Below are 17,216 nucleotides of genomic sequence, written 5' to 3'. Positions count from 1 at the left end.
TTCAGAGACACCATCAGCAGATGGCAATTTTTCACAAAGAGCATATACTTTTTTTAATAATAAGTTTTTAATGAAAAAAATAACAAACGAATGTTTTACATCACTTGATAAGGCTCATGTATGCTAATTGATATAATGGTGTTTATAATTTGAAGCACTCTTATGAGACATATGTAGAAAAACTGAAGTGAACAGAAACCAACTGTGTTAATGCCCTGTGTGCACATAGGGGAGGAGGGGAGGATGTGTGCCCACATGGAGGCAAAGTTGACATTGGGTGTCTTCCTCTGTCACTCTCCACGGTATCTTTTGAATGGGGGTCTCTCATTGAATTTGGAGTGTAACTTTGGAGAGACCTACTAGTCAGAGAACTCCAGGATGTTCTTGGCTCCGCCTACCCCCCCCCCCCAGGAGTGTGCCACCATCCTGGCTTTTATGTAGATCCCAGGGATCTCAGCTTAGGTTCTAATGCTTGCCCCATAAGCATTTTACCAACTGAGTTATCTCCCTAACCCCTTCTTGTTACCTTTTTTAAAGGCTACAATGGACATTATAATTGGAGTAATAAAGTCTGTGAAATATAACAATAGCCTTCTGAAATATACCAGATGGTTTAACAACCAAATCACAAGTAAGCGTTTTCCCACTAGACTGCTTCACTTATAATATCATTTCTCAAGCGGTCACAATTCATTTGAACAAGGCAGTGTGAAAACAATGGAAAAATGAAATCTTCTTTCTCTTAAATGTTTTGTTAACTTAAATACCTCTACCAAAAGCCACTTTAGACATAAAGTGAACCCAGAATAGATTTCCCTGGCTTCCTGTTAGATTGTCACCACTCCTCTGTAGTGGTGGCAGTGTATAACTTCTTCCTGCCCTGCCTTATGTTACATGATCTGCCGTCCTGTAACCTGTAGCTTACGTTAAAATGTCGAAGAAGAATGCCAGGTGAAGTTAAAATCTTTAACTGTAAAAGTTATACATTTATTATCTTCAGTCTCTCAAAAAATCATCTCAGTGAAGGAGTAAAAACATCAAATGACAAAGAGTGAGAAGGAAGAATGGCAGTTAGAAGTGCCGTCACACTTAATTCTGAAACTCAGTTGAGCGACCAGATGACTTAACAGACTGAATTGACATCAGTGATACACAGATAATATACCGTTTTCTTAATATTCTTCATTTTCTCTCCAGAAATCTGGCTTTATTTTCAGTATTTTATACACACCTTATTTTCTCTGTTTTTGTAGATGTATTCGACACAAAAATGACTGGGGAGCTCTTATTCTAGTGGACGATCGCTTCAATAACAACCCAGACCGCTATATATCGGGTAAGAATTTCAGTTTAAAGTAAAAATTACTAACAGACTTTGTTTTTTCTTAGTGATCTACAAAGAAAAAGCTACATGAGATCTGCCTCTTTGTGTAATACATATTATCTATAATATAATACTAACTAAATGATACTGTGCATTAAATCTGTAGAACTTGAAACTTAACTGACCATCAGTGCCCCATTTCGCCCTCCCCCATACAGTAGCCACGTCCATGTTTCCTTTGAATTCAGCAACTTCAATGGCTCATGTAACGTTGAGTCCTGGAATATTGGTGTTTCTGTGACTATCATGTTTCACCTTTTTTTCACTTGTACCATCCTCAAGGTTCCTTCATCTTGAAGTATCCAACAGGACTTCTTTATTGCCTCTGGCTAAATAGTACAATGTATTCAGACTGCATTTCTCTGTCTATCTCTTGGCTGCCTAGTACAATGTGTGCAGACTGCATTTCTCTGTCCAACTCTAAGTGGGCGTGTGGGTTGCTTCTACCCATGGCATATATACTGGAAGCCACAGCAAACAAGGGCAAGTGGATGCATCTTCTTCACATTTAAGAGTGAGACCCCTGGATCCTGTGTAAGCTCTAGATCAATAGATATCTTGAAGAGCAATATTTTCGAAGAGTTCTTCTTTTTCTCCTATGATGTTTACAGTGTCAGGCTTAGGCTTGATTCAGAATACATTTTAAGTAAAGTTTTGTGAGTGGTTAAGAATGAAGACCTAGTGAACATCTTTAATCCCAGTACTGGGGAGGTAGAGGCAGGCGGAGCTCTGTGAGTTCAAGAACAGCCTGGTCTACAAAAGAAGTTCCAGGACAGCCAGGGCCACACAATAACCCTGGCCCAAAAAAACTAACTAACTAACTAACTAACTAACTAACTAACTAAATAAATAAATAAATAAATAAATAAAAATATCCTATTTCATTTGTTTGCATATGCATGTCCTGCCTTCCCAGCATCTTTCCCCTTCTTTCTTTTTGGTTTGTGTTGAGGCTCCCCCACCCCCAGCATAGCTGCAGCCATTTTGTTCCACACCTGCCAACTATTTCATACGGTTTCTGCAATATGCCTGCCAGTCATTGATGTAAAAATATAACTTAACTCAGAGCAGGGTCCTGCTGACCACATGCCCTGTTATGTTCTCTATGTTAGGAGGTCTTGTTAATCTTAAGACATTTCACAACCATAAGCCTCACCTTGGACCTATCAGATTAAAGGTAATATATGTCAGATGTAGCTTGACTCAGAGCTGACCACCGAGCAACACTTCCACCACCTGCATATGAGCCCACTGTGGATTTTGCAATTTTAGCCTTTATAAGCTGGCCCTGAGAAATGTCCAGTGCACGCATTGCGCTCTTGAGTCTGAGCTGTTGCTGGTGGATCAGTCCTTAGGCGTGTGTTCAGTAAACCATCCCCGCCTGGCTGAGGCCAGTACTCATGAGGTTTGTGGGTTGACTCTGGACCCCAACAGTTTTTTGAGACAGTGTCTTGTTGTGAGCCAAAGCTGGCCTGAAACTTTGTATATATCCCAGCCTGACCTAAACTTGAGTTTCCCTTGCCTGAACCTCCTCAATTATAGGTGTGGTGTACCATTGGGCCTCGCCTGGGAATCTTTATTTTATATTGGGTTTTTATCTGTTTGCTTGTTTGAGATAGGATCTTGCTATATAACTCAGACTGTCCTAGAATTTACTATATATAATTTAGACTGGCCTGAAATTCTTCTTTCTACCTTCGTCTTTGGTGTACTGGGTTTATAAGCATGTCTGTTATTGGCATAAGGAAAAGCTACAGCTTTTGAATGTTAATTATGTATCCTGCTGTTTTGTGACACTATTCTTAGGAAGACGTGAGCAAACATCGCCTCATCCCAGATAGGAACCAAAAGACTGATGTAAGGATACTACCAAAGTCCAACCTCACGAACCTTTACATTCACTTCGGTTATTCACAGGAGTGACAGTGACCCAAAGACAGCTGCCTCACCAAAAGCCCACCCCTGCATGGGCTCACAAAGGCTGGAAGCCAGGAGCTCACTGCTCAGCCTGCAGCAGCTCAACAGACTGGAGAATGCCTTTTGCAGGCGGCTCAGTCAGTCTGAACCTGCTCCGAGCAGATTGGCTGGAATCTGCCTCTTTGAGCAGCTTGGCTGGTCTGAGAGTATTTTCAGCAGTTCTTACGGCTTATATACACCCAGAGAAGGAGGAAGCTGGTACATCCAGTCAGTTCTAGGAACTTCTAGAAGCCTTGGAGCTGTTTGCTTCTAGAGTGGATAGAAATGTTTCACCTCCCTTTAAAACAGTGGTTCTCAGCGGGGGCATTTGGGGGTGCAAAGGCCCTTTTACAGGGATCACATATCAGATAATCCTGCGCATCAGATATTTACAATCTATAACAATAGCAATGAAAGTATTTTTATGGTTGGGGATCACCACAACATGAGGAACTATGTTAAAGGGTCACGGCATCTGTAAGGTGGAAAGGCACTGCTTTGGAGCAGCCTGTGTGGCAGCGTGTGTGCTAATGAGCTCCCTCTAAGATGGAGGGCTTTGTCTCTGAGGAAATGCTTCACAGCACTTGCCACTTGACTAAACATTTTCATGCGTGTGTGTGTGCGCGTGTGTGTGCGTGTGTGTGTGCGTGCGAGTGTGCGTATGTATGGGAGGGGTGCTGTGTCCCTGTGTGAATGTGGGCACTTACATGGCACGTGTGTATAGAGGTTAGAGGATACCCTAGGATATCTCTACCTTGTTTGAAGCAAAGCCTCCGTCATTCCACTGTGCACACCATTTTAGAGGGACCGAAGGCTCCAGGGGATTCTCCTATCTCTGCCTCCCATTATCCCTGTAGGAGCACCGGGATCATTTTCTTTTGCTTTGTCCTTAGACAATTTGATCATAATCTATATTTTATTTATTTTTTATTTTTATTTATTTATTTATTTTTTTTTGCTCCTTTTAAGAGAGAGCCTTACTCCGTACCAAGCTGGCCTAGAATTCAGTGTGTACTCCAAGGTGGCCCTGGACTTGTGACAATTTGTCTCCCTTGGCTCTCCAAGTACTGGCATTACAAGCAGGAAGCCTTTTTGCATCACTAAACTCTTTTTTTTGTTGTTGTTGTTTTGAGACAGGCTCTTACTCTACAGCCCTAGCTGGCCTAGAACTCACTATGTAGACTCAAATTCAGAGATCTATTTACCTCTACACCCAGAATGCTCTAATTAAAGGCATGTACCTGTATTATGTTTTGTTTTGCTTTGTTTTGAGGGTTTCAAACAGCTTAGACTGGCTTTAAAGTGGTAGCCAAGGTTAGACTCAAATTCCTAACCCTTTCACCTTTCTATAAATGAACTTTCTAACTGTTGCACCTTCTCCAGGAGTCCCAGAATACATGCCCTGTTCTGCTTAATGGCTGTCCCATAACTCCCTTAGGCTTGCTTCGTTGTTGTTGTTTTTTCTTTCAATTTTGCTCCTGAAACTATTTAATTTCAGATGATCTTAGAGTTTGCTTTTCTTAATGAAATCGGAAGATGAGCCCTCTAGTGAGTGAACATCTCTGCTCCAGAATTTCAAGGTTTTTGTTTGTTGTTTGTTTGGTTTGTTTTTTTCATTCTTTGTCTCTGTGATGATTAATTCTCATATGCTTTCTTACTCCCTCTCCCCTCTCCTCTCATCCTTTCACAGTTAGCTTGTTCCTCTGATGGCGTATGTCCCATGTGTTTTTGTAATGTCGCATTGGTCTCTGCACACTTGATACAACAGTCGCCTCTCAGTTCTTACTACACCAGCTTCACACAGAAAGACCTTCACTCATCAGCCCTGCTAGGCATCTGGTAGCCCCTTGGATCTTTCCTTTGGATCTACTTTCTCTGGACTCGCCTGCGAGATACCAGATCAAATGACTTTGCCCGTTTCATCTCCCTGGATATCAGAACCCCTTATACATGCTTGTCTGCCTCTTCTGTTGTGAGGCCTCTTAAGCAGCCTCGTGCTCCCCAGCCACCTCCTTTGTCCTCAGTGGCCTCTGTGTCTAATGACTAAGACAGTCTAGTCACAGGCAGTTCTTTGGAAAGCCGACATTCCTGATACACTAGTCTCTTTCCCAAGGTACTGCTGGGCTGTACCAGCCTGTCTCCTGTACTGTCGTTCTGGAGCAACAGCCTGCTGCCAACTCTTTTGCTCTTAGTTGTGTCCAGGCATGAGTCTGCCTGCTCACGCCAGCATTTCAAGGCAGAACAGAAGCAAATGCCTCAGAACTTTGGGGCTAGTCCAGTCTTCTTTCCAGGGACATCACTAGTGTCATGGCTCTGTTCCAAGATAGGGACTATGGTAGGAAGGTTCCACACATTTTCCTGCTTGTGTGGATGCAGCTGGTTTTGCACTAGCCTGGGTTCCAGAACTCTTTAACTTGTTTCTGGATTTCTCATAAAGGGATTCAGTCCATGAATTATTGAATCCATGTTTCTATAGGAGGAATGTGGGATCTGGGGTTTCCTGTTCTGCCATCATAAATCTTTTGTATTTTATGGCTTCTATTTTTATTGCTTCTTGCGTGAATGCGTGTGTGTGCGTGTGTGTGCACATGTGTGTGTGCACATGTGTGTGCGTGTGCATATGTCTGTATATACATGGGGATACAAATGCACATGTGTGCATATGCGTGGATGTCAGCCTCAGCTGTGGTTACTCAGAAGCCATTGGCTTGTTTTTTGAAATAGGATTTCACTGGCCTGGGGCTTGCTCATTAGGCTAGCCAGCCAACGAGTTCCGGGGATCTGCCTATATCCACGTCCTTGGCACCAAGATTACGTGTGCCATCGCTCCCAGCTTTGCTCTATGAGTTCTGAGGACCACATTCAGGTCTCCACTTTTGTCAAGAAGCACTATATTGACTGAGCTATCTCTCCAGACCTCTATAGCTTCATCTTTAACGATTAATAGTTGGAATGAGCCTTTGAATCACAAGATCAAACATGGACATTCCCCACTAACTGGAAAATTAATCTTTGAATTCTCATGTTTGTAAAAATTCTTTATGAATGAGAATTTTTAATAGGCATCAAGTATTAAACCAATTATTATTTTCAGTTTTATAGAATGTGATGTATAATTTAATAATGTAACAATATTTTGTTTACCATTGTCTAAGGAAAGATTCTTCCTCAAAAATGAATTTTTCAAAAAATACTAAATTTTTTTCACTTATGTAAGTACATCTCTTTTGGCTGCTTGATTGATTTATTTCCAAATTTTCTATTATATTTATTTGCTTGTTTCTTTAAATATATTTCCATTCTTCTGAAGTTTACTTAAAGGGCTAGGGAGGTGCTCAGCCGGTCAGTACTTGTAATGCATACTTTAGCACCAGAGTTTAAGTCCCCAGCACAGACATAAAAGCCTGATGTAGGAGAATACCTCTGTAGCTCCTGTGCCGTGGGGAAGGAGGGAGGGAACACCTCTGTAGCTCCTGTGCTGTGGGGAAGGAGGCAGGCAGATTGCTACAGCCTACTAACACTTGCTGGCCAGGCAGCATAGCCAAACTGGCAAGCTTCTGATTCAGGGAGAGACCTTTTCTCAAAAAACAAAATGGAGAACAAACTCCAGTGTCCACACATACAGGCATGCATGCAGTTGTGCACACACATATTCCACACGCATACACACAAAATGAAGTTCATGTTAATCAGAGCCAATATTTCCTAAAAGGAGATGCAGTGCCAGTGGGCAGCTAAGTGGGCAATTACTTAACAGATACCACAACCTGTGGTTTCCGTCTAACAGTGACGTCCATTCGGTCAGTACCAGAAATATGCTTGCTGCCTAGGAGCTGTGCTGCTTTTAGGGTTCCCCCTACTTTTCTGTGTCTTAAAGCAGCACCTCAGACTAAGCCAAAGAGCAGAAACACAAAGTACTGGTGTTCAGTCAGCAGGTGGAGCTCAGACCCTGCAAGTGTTCAGAGGCCCAGACATCGTGTGCCGAAAAGACTCTCGGATTCTTAAAAGGTCAAAATGAAGAAGCTATAGTACTAAGATTTTCCAGTTTCAGAGAATTTTACATTTTCATCTTATATCATTTTTTTCAAAATAAAGTTAATGTGAGTGCTTTTTAAAAAGTATATTTTATTTCATAGCTCAGATTTGTTAATATTTTAGAATCAAATATTTCCCAATTTCTAGATTATTTTAATTTCTTTTTTAGACATTCATAAATTATAAAGTGTTTCTGTACTTTGGTAATATTAACATGATGAATAAATTTACTTTTAATGGCAATTTTTGTTTAAATTCAGTTTTCATAAGTAACTAAAAAAATTCTATTTTAAGAATACAAAAGAAATATATTCGAGCACTAGAGAGATGACTCAGTGATTAAGAGCACTGACTACTCTTCCAGAGGTCCTGAGTTCAAATCCCAGCAACCACATGGTGGCTCACAACCATCTGTAATGAGATCTGATGCCCTCTTCTGGTGTGTCTGAAGACAGCAACAGTGCACTTATATATAATAAATAAATCTTTAAAAAAAATACAGGAAAACAACCAACATTGGCCTCAGACCTCTATGAGCATATGCACATAGGTATGTAGGGAGGTAGGTAGATAGACAGACAGACAGACAGACCTTCATGAGCACACTAGCCTCTTTCACGTGTGAATATCACATATGCATATGCACATAGGTAGGTAGGTAGATAAACAGACAGACCTTCAGAGCACACTAGCCTCTTTCACGTGTGAATATCACATATGCATATGCACATAGGTAGGTAGGTAGGTAGGTAGGTAGGTAGGTAGACAGACAGACAGGTAGGTAGACTTTAGAAGCCGAACTGTTATAAAAGACAGTGTCACTTTTTGCAGCATTATCCAAGGAACATTTATTTTATGATAATCCAGGTATTTTTTTAATTCAAATATTTTTTATTTTGATTTAAAACAAACCATACTACAAAACACCTTAAGCTTTTACTGTGGTTCACTTTATACAGTTTCATAACCACTGTAACATGTCCCTGGTCAAGTCACATCTCTTTCTGTCACTGTTGTCTAAGTAAATAACAATGTCCACAGACATGATTTTCCCAGGACAGTGTTACTTCTTCACTTCCACAGTAACTTAAGGAATGAGTAGAAGGAAGGACAAAAAAAAAAAAACCTTTGAGACTGGAATCTGGAATTCATTTTTGGAAAAGGAACCAAATTTTAATAGATCATGGAAAGTTGTGTTATTTACAACTTCTTACCCTGCATGGTATTGATAAGCAGATTTTGAGGGGGTTTGAATTTATATTTTATTTGTTATTACTGTGTAGGAGCATATATGGTGTAGTGTTAGTGCGGGCGCCGTGCTACATGTGTAGATGCCAGGGGACAACTTGATAAAGTCCGTTCTCTCTTCCACCTTTACACTGGGTTCCCAGGGTTGAGCTCGAGTCACCAGACTTGCACGGCACTTATACCACGGAGTCATATTGCTGGCCCAATTTGGATAAAACTAAATTTGTCATGTTTCCCAGCTATTCTCACCTGAGAAAGGTAGACATTTCCTAACTCACAGCGATTCAACTTTGCAGTACTGTGAAAGCAACACACATTCAGAAGAAAGTGCACTCCAGAGCGGCTTGCCCTTTCCTGGCTGGTGATCTGTGTGTTCTGAGATGCCAGCACCAGCAGCTCCCCGGGTCCCTTGATCACAGCAGCAAACAGGGCACTGTATGGTTAAGCTCTGTCTGTCTGCATGGCTTAGGCACACTGTCTGCATTCTCAGCTTTCAGTATTTTGAAACTGATGATTTATTTTTCAGGCCATAATCCCTTCATAACTCATGTACGTGAAAAATATCCTAGTGTAAGATTGAAAACTGTTCCATATGTTGAAATGTAAATTAGGTTGTTTCACTAGCAAAAGTAAAGTTAATCTTTACTTCATGAATATTTTGGTAACCGAGTAACCAGTTTCTCCCTCGGATCCACCGTTTCAGGACTTTCTAAATGGGTGAGGCAGCAGATCCAGCACCACTCAACCTTTGCAAGTGCCCTGGAGTCCCTGACCGAGTTCTCCAAAAGACACCAGAAGGTTACTAATAGATCCAAAAAGGAGGAGAAATGTACAAAAGAAAATGGGTCCACTCTGGACGTGGCCTGTTTGGAGGGTAGCACTCTTACAAGTGTGTCAGAAGCAAGTCATCAGACGCCAGAAAACTCTCTGGAAGAAGAAGCAAAAGTGTGTGTCCAGGAGCAACGGTATCCCCAGATGGCTGCTGAAAACCCCTCAGGACCAAGTCATGGCGTTTCCAGAAGGAAGGAAAGTACGTTGAATTCTGCCCATTTACAGTAGACAGAAAAACCTTTCATTATGTCACAGTGAAATGATGATTTTAGGTGCACATTAATTTCCTGAAATATATTGGTTTATGACATGAACTGTTCACAAAGTAGTACTAGGTATGTTTGAATGAGAAGAGACTTCTGCTAGGATACCAACGTGTTTTTTGTGGTTTCCATTGGCTTTTCCACTTATCTACGGAGACTGCGAATGCCATTTAACCCTTTAAGTTATGATAGAAAAACCCACATACTTGTCCCTCTGAGCTGGATTGTGAAACTCAAATAATTAATAGCATAGCATTGTAAATGCTCTACAAACGGCAGGTATTATGTTAAAGGCTTTAGAAGAATCCAGCTACACTGATATCATGGCTCATACCTGTTATCCAGATAATCACAACATGTTGGAGGCTGAGGTAAGAGAACCAGGAATTCCAGGCCAGGACTGGAGAGAGGGCTTAGCAGATGAAGGTGCTTCTGTATGGTCCCTAAAGTCCAGGAAGAACGAATCTACTCTTGCAAGCCGTCCTATAGCTTCGCATGCATGCCTTGGTGTGTGTTTCACCAATACCATATACACAAGAAATAAATGTAAAATTTTAAGTAGATGTAACAGTAATACAAAAGTATTACATTTTAAAAAGAAAAAGAATTCAAGGCCAGCCAGCTTTAGCTGCAACAAGCCTCCATAACTAAAAAGGTCCCATTTATGAGTGCCCCATATTTGAACCTGAGATGTGAGCCACTTGTTCTAAATGATAAGAAATAATGTTATAAAGTATTGGAAGTCATGGTCTATCTCAGGGAGTGGCGAACCCTGGCCCGTCCTGTTGGCTTCTGTTATGTTTGAAGTTTACTGCAACTGTTCATTTGCTTTTGCATAATACAAAAAAAAAAACCAACAAAGTTAAGTAATTGTATTTTAATCCCAGAATAGCCTACTTCAATAGTTGAAGCAGACATAATATGGACCACAAAACTAAAATATTTGCTATCTGACTTGTAACAGGAAAAAACAAACAAACAAAAACCCACAGAAACTGCCAAGTGCAAGTGACTGGATATAATTTTAATTTGTATATCAGTGTAGCTTAACATATCTATTCAAATACTCTGTGCTATGTGCCTTTCAATGTGTCAGAGTAACTTCAAGGCTGTTACAGTGGCATCAGGAAGCCTGGGGTCCACTTCTGGACTATATTTGACACACAGCACACATAGCTTTACCCAGTGTCCTTACTTTTTAACTAAGGTTAGCCGTGGGCACGTTTCCATGGTCACCACTTAGAGGATTTCTGAGGCGAATTTCTCCTTTTTCTCTTTCCCCCTTCAGTGCTGGGGTCTGGCATGTACTAAGGCTTTGCTCTACACTGAAGGGAGGAGCCTGCTCATCCTCACAAGGTCATCTTCCTCTTCTTGTGCAGCGTTGTGGGCTCCATTGTGTTCATTTGATCATTTGCAAATAGCATTATAACTCAGGACAGGAAATACTGGAGATCCACTGTTCTCTTCAGGGCTAACCTTCTCTCCTTTAAATTCTAAGGTGAATGTGGTGGCAGGTACTGAACTACTGCTATTTAAAAATACGCCCCATAAAAACCACTCTGGGCCTGGTGGTGGTGGTGGTGGTGCACACCTTTGATCCCAGCACTTAGGAGGCAGGAACAGGTGGATCTCTACAAAGTGAGTTCCAGGATGGCCAGGGCTACATAATGAGCCTGTCTTAAACAAAAATAAAATAAATACTTTAAAAAGTAATAGTTACTGTTACCTAGCTGCACAGAGTTGACAGCTTAAATTTGTGTGTTCTTAGGTGATCCAGGACTAAGAGAAAAATCTGTTCAGACAATGAAAACAGAAAAAAGTGAGATTTCCCGGTCTTCAAGCCCAACTTTTGGAAAGCAAACAGAGCCAGTCAACTGGCCTATCTTTAATTCTCTGAAACGGCATTTCAATAGTAAAGTAAAAAATCGCACACCCGTGCTCAAGTCATCAAAGAACCACGCCTCTGCTTCTTCCGCCTTCAATAAAACTGCCTTGCCACTCACAGGTAAGTGTGTGTCCTCAAGTGCACCAGCAAACACACCACTAGCACCTTGCCCTCAGTCAGAAGTCATAATTCCATCAGTGAAGGCTGACACTACTCCTGCTAAGACCCATTGCAAACAGAATGAGAAAGACCCTTCCCCGGATGCTGAGCTGTCCCCAGTAACTGAAGAGGCCAAGGGTTCCAGTTCCAATCCAGCTGTTGGAACAGAAGTAGACGACGACTCTGTATGCTTTACACCTGAACTCTTTGATCCTGTCAGTACGGATGAAGAAAACAGTGAACTAGTTGAAACTGATAGATCCAGTAATAATTCAGATTGTCTTTCTGCTGAAGAGCTTTTTGAAACTGTAACTGGATTTGGGCAGAAATGAAAGTCGAAGGTCGCATGGACACATAGTTGAATGGAGTCACACCAATGAAAGAGCAAAGCTGATAACTTGTATAAGTGAATTAGAGGTGGGGAAACTCAGGCATAGACACGAGGGCCTATGCAGTAAGGGAGGGCTCCCTGGTGGTAGGTAATGCTGTCAGGCTTTTGTTAAGCCTTGTTGTGTAAATAATAATTTGTATACTGGGTAAATGTTATAATTTTAACTTTTTAGATATGTTTTTTCATTTTAATTCATTATCAGATTTTAAGTATGTTGTGTTCAGAAATACAAGTTTTATTCTAGAATTCTAAGAAATCTATGCAAAGTACTTTCCTCTAATACTTATTTTCCTGGGACACTTCCAGTCTCACACAATTACTCATATTTTGAAGTTCACTTAATGTATTTTCATATTGATACACAAAGGTTAATCTCAGTTAAATCTAGCCACGCCTCAGCCATATGTCACTGTGTATTTTAATTCACAGACTATGTTTTTTAAAAATCACAATTTGTCTCCAAAAATTCTCTATTTCATTAACCTTCCTTAGACCAGGCATAGAGAACACAGCTACTGTCCCAGCACGAGGAAGACAGGTTTATGGCCAGCCAGGGTTGCGGAATGAAACCCTGTTTTAAAGTCAAAAGAAAAAAAATGTTTAAAACTAGTTTATTAGGAAAGTTAAAGGAAAGAACATGCATATTTAATTGAAATTGGGGTTTTTAAATAATACCCAGATCCTAGCAGTACCAAAGACACACTGTACTGGCTGGTTTTGTGTGTCACCTTGACACAAGCTGGAGTTATCACAGAGAAAGGAACCTCCCTTGAGGAAATGCCTCCATGAGACCCAGCTGTAATCAATTAGTGATCAAAGTGGGAGGGCCCAGCCCATTGTGGGTGGTGCCATCCCTGGGCTGGTGGTCTTGGGTTCTATAAGACAGCAAGTTCAGTAGTCGAGGGGAAGCAAGGCAGTAAGCACCATCCCTCCATGGCCTCTGCATCAGCTCCTGCTTCCTGCCCTGCTTCAGTTCCAGTGCTGACTTCCTTTGGTGATGAACAGCGACATAGAAGTATAAGCTGCATAAACCCTTTCCTCCCCAACTTGCTTCTTGATCATGATGTTTGTGCAGAAATAGAAATCCTGACTAAGACACATACATTCTAGTATAAAGTTTTAATTCTATAACTATTTAAGACAGAAAACTTGGCAGGTGGTGGTGGCACATGCTTTTAATCCCAGCACTCGGGGGACAAAGGCAGGCAGATCTCTATGAGTTCCAAGACAGCCTGGTCTACATAGTAAGTTTCAAGACAGCCAGGGCTATACAGACTCTTGTCCTGAAAAAAAACAAAAAAGAAAAGAACATTTGGTATGTACATTTAATAAATAAGTAAATGTTGCACGCACACAACACACACACACACACACACACACACACACACATATATATATATAAAACAGACCCTGAAATAATGCTCCCTTAAAGAACAAGAAACAATCTATTGTGAATTTTGAGTGTGTGTTTTAGAGAGTGAGGCTATGTCTGATCAAAAATGTTTATAAAAGATGATCATCTCTGACATTCCAAAACTACACTGATGCCCCCCCACACACACACATTTAGACTTTTTATGGTGGTTTGAGTTGAGAGAATGTGGTGTGTGTGTGTGTGTGTGTGTGTGTGTGTGTGTGTGTGTGTGTAAATATAACTTACTCTCTTGTAATTGTTGTCACGGAGGCTTATAGCCTCCGGCTGCTAACCTCGGTCTAGTCCTGGAAGCTTCTAAGCTTCCATACAGTCTTATCTAGGCCTTAATGTTTTTAGCCTCAATAATCTAGCTGAATAAGCTCACCCCTTCCTAGTTCTTTTGAGCTCTGGCTGGCTGGTTCAACTCAGCTGTTCTGTCTCAAACTCCTCTCCAAGCTGACTGATTTAATCAGGCTTCTCTCTCTGTCATTCCTGAATTGCTCTGCTTGGCCTCATATTAACCATGGCAATATGTTTGAATCTTCTGACTCTTCATTTTCTAGCTCGTTCTGTCTTCACCTGTGTCTAGCTCATTCTTTCTTCAACTTTTCTCTGTAAAACTATCTGAGTAAAACTGCCTGGCTGCTTTTTCCTCTCTGTACTGCTCTCTTAAGTAGCTTCCCTTCCTTCCTCACGAGAATTCGGCATATTCTATTCTGTCAAATCTTTCTCTGATTCATAACTTTGCCACTCAATTAGACATCACTTTCAAACATGGGTGCTTCCTTCTGCAAACTTTCATTATTTGTGACTAAAGGTGTGTGCTAAGGGCTGAGTCACACCACAATTAAAAATAGGGTTTTTCAGTAAATAACACAATTTCAGGGTTCAGATGTGATTAAATATCCTGCAACATGTGTGTATGTGTAGCTGGAGATCAAGCCCAGGCCTTTGTATGCTAAGCAGGGGTTCTCGCTTTAAGCCATCTCCAGACTAAACTGAAATTTTATAAGCTGTTTAACTACTCTTCGTGCTTTATTATCAAGTTAAAATTCCCAATAATCATATTTCTAGGTTCATTTGAGTAAGTGAATATTAAGTATGCACGTTTGCTTTTGTTTTAATAGCATTTTTAGATTTGATACATGAAATTTGAATTAATGGCTTACCAAGTAAGGGAAATTTCTGTGGATTTAGAAGGCGGCTTCTGCATTGTTTTGAAAAAGAGAAACCGTTTTTCCTGTTGTGGATCTTAACTCTTAGATAGGGGTAGTCATCTGGTCCTAGAAGAGATTCATGGTAGAAGATGAGAACAGGCTCTGTTCCTGGCTGTGCCTCTGACAAGCTGTTCAGATGGCAGTGCCCTTCCGTGGAATTGGTTTCATTTATAAAGTACAGACTTATACTATAAAGGCTTGCAAATCCCTTTAGGCAAATTAAAGAAATATTTGTTGGTATCTTTTTCTGAGTCAACTTTGTTCCCGAATACTTACAATAAAGCATAGCGTTATGCGGAGAAGATCAGATGGCTGATCTACAGTCTGGGAATGGAAGTGTGTGCGATAATTTAGGAAGCTGAGTATTTGAACTGATATAGTTTAAACTTTTTTTTTTTTTGTATCTTTGGAGTCCCACCCGCCCCTCCCCATATTTATTGTTTGGGTTTGTGCTTTGGTTTTAGTTTTGAGACAGGGTTTCATATATTCTACTCTGGTCTTGAATTCCCAGTCCTCCCGAGTTCATCTCGAAGCATGCTGTATCACACCCAGCTTGAAATTGCCTTTAGAAGAATCATTAAACTACATGAAAACATCAAGCAAATCATTTTACAGTCAGGTACCCAACTTAATCACAAATACCATTAGTCTTAGTTTGGGTTTTATTGCTGGAAGTGACATCACGGCCACAGCAACTCCTGTACCAGTACAACATTGAATTGGGGCTGGCCTACAGGTTCAGAGGGTCAGTCCATTATCATCACGGCGGGAAGCATGGCAGCATCCAGACAGACACAGTGCCGGAAGAGCTGAGGACTCTACATCTTGATCCACAGGCAACAGAAGGAGACTCTACCTCATTTGGCATAGCTTGAGCATAGGAGACCTCAAAGCCAGCCCTCTTCCTCTGACAAGACCACGCCTCCTAATAGCCACTACACCTGAGTCTGTAGGGCAATTCTTACTCAAACCACCATCCCACCTTTTCCCCAAACATTAATTTTTTCCAAGAGCTAATACTCTGCATATTACTAAATAGTTCGCAGAGATGTTCCACAAGTTCTCAGTATTTCAAAAATGTTCAAACTGTACACAGTAGATCAAGGAGTCTCCTCAGATCATCATTCTGAACAAGGTGGTCATACAAAAAATAAACCACTGGCCATTTGAGAGTAGGAGATAGATCATTTTCACTAGTGACAACAAAAGATGCTTTTTGAGTTGAAATTGAAATATAGAAATCCCCTTAAGGGAGCAGGAGAGATGGCTCAACGGTTAAGAAAACTGACTGCTCTTCCAGAGGACCCGGGGTTCCAATTCCCAGCAACCACATGGCTGCTCATCTCCTGCTCCAAGGATTCTGACAAGCTCTCACAGACGTGCATGCAGGCAAAGCACCAATGTAAATAAAAGAAAACAAGAAAGTCATGTAAAAGCGTACGTAGCACATGGTCCGTCAGTCATTACTGAGGTTGCCTTTGCCTCCGTGGTGCACCCTGGCTTCTATGATGCCCTCCCTAACTATGGGCAGATCAACCGACAATAAAGATCTGTTACAGACCAAAGGGGAAAGTCTCAATATTCACGACTAATATGAAGAACTGCCTAAAGCTTTCTCAAATTGTGTAGACCTCTTACCTATATTCCCACTGTTTATTTTATTATTACATGGTTTTGAAATCGGGTACTGTTTCTGTGTTTCTAAAGCTTTACTTCTCTTCGTTTGATCTCTATATTCAATATATTAATTATTTAAAAGGCGCCATTCCCACACTTTTTTTTCTAAAATAGGGCTTTGTCATGTTTTCTGCTTATAATAAGGTACATTCAAAATATTTAATCTTTCAGGATTCCTTATAAATGTCTCTGTGCAAAGTGCTTGCTGTGACATCACTTGAAGGCCTGGCTGTTGTAGCTTTCAGAAATGAATGGTATGATTTTTATATTGGATTGCCACACAATTCTCTTTAATCTTGGCATTCCCAGTGAGCTACACAGAAATTTGGTTTTTATGAATTTTTGGTAGTTTTGGGTATCTGCATAGGAAAAGGCACTGATATCTTTTGCAAAGAAGTATTTATAATGAAAGATTAAGGTCATATCACACAGTGCCTTCATGTGAAATATCACACTATGACACCACATCACAGAAAGGGTATTTAGGACAATAGTGATAACCCTATGATCCACTGGACCGAAATGATTTAATTGTCTGTGTGTGTGTGTGTGTGTGTGTGTGTGTGTGTGTGTGTGTGTGTGTGTTTACAGAGTTGTTTAGCAAGGTTTCACTTGATGGAACTATTAGTAGCCTGTCTTTCTGTGCCTCATGGGATTTCAACTATTGTGTGTCAATGGGATTTGAACTGTTGGATCATCTTATTGATAAGGCCACCTTTTAGTAATTTGATGCTCTTGGGGTAGATCCAAAATAAC

The 17,216-nt window shown here is 40.8% G+C and overlaps 2 protein-coding genes across 2 annotated transcripts in view; both read left to right on the top strand.

Annotated features, from left to right (window-relative positions):
• The window catches only part of Brip1 (BRCA1 interacting helicase 1), a 126,049-nt gene extending 111,026 nt beyond the window's left edge, over positions 1 to 15,023 (top strand). Inside the window, exons 18-20 of the mRNA XM_006247063.5 lie at positions 1,254 to 1,336; positions 9,327 to 9,653; positions 11,486 to 15,023. Coding sequence (XP_006247125.1) covers positions 1,254 to 1,336; positions 9,327 to 9,653; positions 11,486 to 12,093 — 1,018 coding nt within the window. The 3' untranslated portion in view covers positions 12,094 to 15,023. The remainder of the gene's footprint in view (positions 1 to 1,253; positions 1,337 to 9,326; positions 9,654 to 11,485) is intronic.
• The window catches only part of LOC134480843 (large ribosomal subunit protein eL21-like), a 1,068,210-nt gene that overhangs the window by 259,321 nt on the left and 791,673 nt on the right, over positions 1 to 17,216 (top strand). The window lies entirely within an intron of this gene.

This window comes from Rattus norvegicus, chromosome 10 (assembly GCF_036323735.1).
Source record: "Rattus norvegicus strain BN/NHsdMcwi chromosome 10, GRCr8, whole genome shotgun sequence".
NCBI classification, from domain to species: domain Eukaryota; kingdom Metazoa; phylum Chordata; class Mammalia; order Rodentia; family Muridae; genus Rattus; species Rattus norvegicus.
The sequence above is the reverse complement of the archived record's forward strand: the minus strand, read 5'-3'. Positions and strand labels throughout refer to the sequence as shown.